This window comes from Oreochromis niloticus, linkage group LG10 (genome assembly GCF_001858045.2).
Source record: "Oreochromis niloticus isolate F11D_XX linkage group LG10, O_niloticus_UMD_NMBU, whole genome shotgun sequence".
Taxonomy (NCBI): domain Eukaryota; kingdom Metazoa; phylum Chordata; class Actinopteri; order Cichliformes; family Cichlidae; genus Oreochromis; species Oreochromis niloticus.
Genome location: NC_031975.2, coordinates 16,765,399 through 16,769,561, shown reverse-complemented (window position 1 = coordinate 16,769,561; position 4,163 = coordinate 16,765,399). Strand labels below are relative to the sequence as shown.

General features: G+C 36.5%; 1 protein-coding gene across 1 annotated transcript; it reads right to left on the bottom strand.

The window, feature by feature from the left end:
- Positions 1-2,435: 2,435 nt before the first annotated feature.
- LOC100704199 (olfactory receptor 146-like) lies at positions 2,436-3,541 on the bottom strand. Its single transcript, XM_019363543.1, has one exon. The coding sequence runs from the start codon at positions 3,417-3,419 to the stop codon at positions 2,436-2,438; it is 984 nt and encodes a 327-aa protein (XP_019219088.1). The 5' UTR covers positions 3,420-3,541.
- Positions 3,542-4,163: the final 622 nt, after the last annotated feature.

Genomic DNA, 4,163 nt, shown 5'->3' with positions numbered 1-4,163 from the left:
CAAACTTCGCTGTCTAAATCTGAGTTAGAAACGGTTATTCATGCTTTTATTTCATCTCGCTTAGATTATTGTAACAGTCTTTTTCTTTGTTTGAGCAAAAGGAATCTTGACTGTCTCCAGTTAGTCCAGAATGCTGCTGCAAGGCTTTTAAATAAGACACGAAAAAGAGAGCACATTACACCAGTGTTACGTTCATTACACTGGCTTCCAGTACATTTTAGAATTCATTTTAAAATCTTGGTACTGACTTTTAAAGCTTTGAATTGTGATGCCCCTGCCTACATTTCTGATCTTTTAGAACCCCACGCTCCCTCTCACAGCCTGAGATCATCTAATCAACGGCTGTTGGTAGTCCTACGAACTCGTTTTAAGACCAGAGGTGATAGACCTTTTAGAGCGGTGGCTCTACCCCAGGTTGTGGAATGCTCTCCCTCCATCATTACTTTGCCTTGATTGTATTTATTCTTTTAAAAAGCAGCTTAAGACTCATTTATTTAGATTGGCTTTTAATTAGATTTGTGCTGTATGTTTGTTTATTAACGTATTGTGGTGGACCGCTAGAGGGCTCCAGTCACACCCAGTGTTGAGGAAGTGTGTTCCTGTGTTTTGTGGCGCGATGATGTTGGAGAGGAATAAAGAAGGAGTGAGAACTGAAAGCTCTGTGTCGTCCATGCTTACCTTCACAGTATTTGATATATTTCTTTTTTATATCACTGTGAAGCACTTTGTGGTTTTTATCCTGTGAAAAGTGTTATATAAATAAATTGATTTGATTTGATCTTCATAATTGTATGTGTGAAGAGGACTCTCCCTAACACGAACAAATTGGAGTCTATTAGACTGATATGAGTCAAACCACTGAAGCATCTATCTATCTTTAACCATGCTCTAATCACTGTAATAAAATATTATGATCAACAGCATTGAACGCTGCACTGAGGTCTAGCAAGACAAGCACGAGATACTCAGTGTAAAACTGGTTGAGATTGGTTGGGGATGAACACCAAATGTGGCTCAATTAATTAAGGTGATTTGTTGCACATCTATGTATTTCAACGAAAATGCCCTCTTCTCAATCCCGCCCCATCTCAATCATTTTCCCTGCTTTGCTTGGGAGACTGCCAATGCACAATTCTCCTCCTGCTCTTGTCGGCACACCTCTTCAACCACAAGCTTCCAGCACTGGCTTGGTGTTCCATTATGTCAGAATGCAGTGCACCCTCCCAGCCCAAAACCTCACTTACCCTGCTTACACAGCTGAAAATGCCTCAGTTCTTGAATGCTGACACTGTGGCTACTTATGGGCATCTGCACCAAAAAACACTTCTAGATCATTCTGCCCGAATTTAACCCTGGGCACAGTGCCTTAAATTATGCATAAATCAAATGTTTTCACCTTCTTTCATCTTTTTGGATGCGATAAGCCCTGGTGACAGATACAACAGTACGACTGTCTTCGATGTGTTATTGTTCCCTCCATTTAGGCTCAAATCGGTTTGATGTTTGATGGTGTGCACTGATGGAAAATAAAAACCTCCTTCATATTATAAGTAACAAGTCTGCTTTAAAAATGTAAGGAAGAGAAAGTAGAAATATTTGTGTTACATTGTAAGGAGTCAAAGTTAAAAGATAAGAAAAACATACTGAAGTACAGATACCTGTAGCATTAAGTATTTGTACTTTGTTGCTTCCCACCTATGAATTTAACACATCTGAACAAACACTGAACACATTTTCATGCTTAGGTGCCGTAGTAGTCTTAAAGTCTAATACCTTTTGATAACAAAAATGAGCCACTTACAGACTTAAAGGTGTATTTCTAAATATTTCACCACAATACTCACTACCATTTGCATAATCTTGATTAAAAACTATTACACCTTTGTCTCTATTATATTTTCAACTTGTCCACTGCTTCTGCACTTTTCCCCATGTGCCCAAAAAAACCACACTATCAGACGTATATACATTGTTTGACATCTCCTTTAAAGTTTTTCTTTGTGAAACATTAACTGTAATAAATGCAGGCATTACAAAAAAGCAAAGCAACTTTGTGGTGAAAAATGTTTTGAAAATATTCTTGTTTCTTTACTTTAAAAAGCTACATTTATGTTTTCAAAAATTTTCATTACACATTGATGTACTTAGATAACAGAAGCCAGTAGTTGATGTGGTGCAAGAATTCAGAGGTAAAACAAAATTTAGCTTGATCCTTTTTTAACACACAGGGAAAAAAGTGAAGAGGGTTTCATGCTTTTCAATATTTAGATTAAATTTAACTTGTGTACAGCTACAACAACAGTCCACATCTATTTCAAATTTTGCTTCTGCAATGGAAGGCTGTTTTTAGTGGATTAAGGTGCAGCTAATTCATTGCAATACTTATGAATAAGATATTTCAAAACAAAGAAACTCTATTCTGCTTTAGCATTCCTTTATGTTTTTCTTTTTTTCTTGTTACTAAGATAATGTCTTTTGCAAAGCTTCTTGATAGCATTCATCACTTCTTCTGTCTTTAAAGCATATATAATGGGATTGAGCAAAGGTGGTATGGTGTGGGTCAATGCAGAATTTATCATTCTGGCATTAGGATGAATGTAGGACGTGACTGCAGCTAGATTAGTACCTGTCCACGGTAGGAAGAAAATAGCAACAAGGATCAGGTGAGAAGTACAAGTTTTTAACGCTCTGATTCGTTTCTCTCTGAATGCAGTCCTGCTCAGTGCTATGGAAATACAGATATATGTGGCCATTATAAATGCTAGGGGAATGATGAGAATTATAATGATTAGGGAAATTACCAGGTTGAAATTTACAGTTGTATCATTACAAGCTAGACGAAAGGTTGGCCCATGATCACAAAAAAAGCTGTTTATTACTAAAGATCTACAAAATGAAAGACGATTAACAAGCCCAATCATGGTTGCTATTGCAATTACAAAAAAACACCATACAAAAAGCAGAATTGCAGTAATTGATGTTTCAGTCACAATATTATGATACCTTAAAGGGAGACAAATGGCTATAAGTCTGTCATATGCCATAATGACAAGTGTCCATGACTGCACACTTCCAAAGAACATAACAAAGAACATATAACTTAAACAGGCATCATAGATGATGTATCTCCTGTCAAACAGAAAAGTATCTAAGACTTTTGGGATGAGAGCTGTGCTCCCACACAAATCTGTCAATGCCATGTTGAACACAATCATGTATTTAGGAGTATGAAGAGTCTTCACCAGCCAAATAACTAAGAGAAGAAAACCGTTCCCCAAAACAGTCATGATGTAGACAAAACACAGGAAGACATAGAAATACCTAATATGAGGGATGTTGGAAAATCCACTGATATAAAATTTTGCAGGGCGAACAAATGTGTTATTAAACATGGTAGTGGCTTGGTCTTCTGATCCCATTGCAAATATTTGTTTCCCTAAACATAAAAAGAGCAGAATACATAAAAGATAATGATGTACAAGATTCTTGCTTTGGCAAAACCTAACCCCACACCAGACTCTATCAAGCACACAATGCAGCAAAGAATGTTGTAGTGTGACAGTTGTGGTATTTATATTTTATGTCTATGTGACCGTAGAAATTCAGATATGTGTGTCACATGCTCATAAATTGAATTGAGTTTATGCCATCCATCAGTGAGCTGATGTAACATCAGTGCCTATGTTACATCAGTGAGCTGATGTAACTTGGGTGGTGGCTATGTTGCATCAGACATAGCACTAAATCATTACTGACATAATAATTTAGTCAAAACTCAACACAATACAATGAAACTGGAACTGTAAAGGAAATTAAGTGATTTAAATTGAACTGTGTTTTATACAAGCAACCAAATTTTCAGTTAAAGTTATGAGGGAACTATTTTGTCATAGAGTTTATGTAAATGGGGAGTTTCATCCCAGCTGGTTTGTGTCTGTGAGTGTGTACTGTCTTCCTCAGGGATAAGAGTGATAAGAATGATAAGAATTTAGCGATTACGATTCCATTATCGATTCTCATCAGCTCATTGTCAACGTGATCTCTAAGCAGCATATCAAAGACATTACATTCATGCAAAAATAATTACATGCTGAGTGTTCAAATGTTTGTGTATGTTGGAGATATTTTCCTTCTTTGTTGTGAACATTACTCAAAAAACGTAA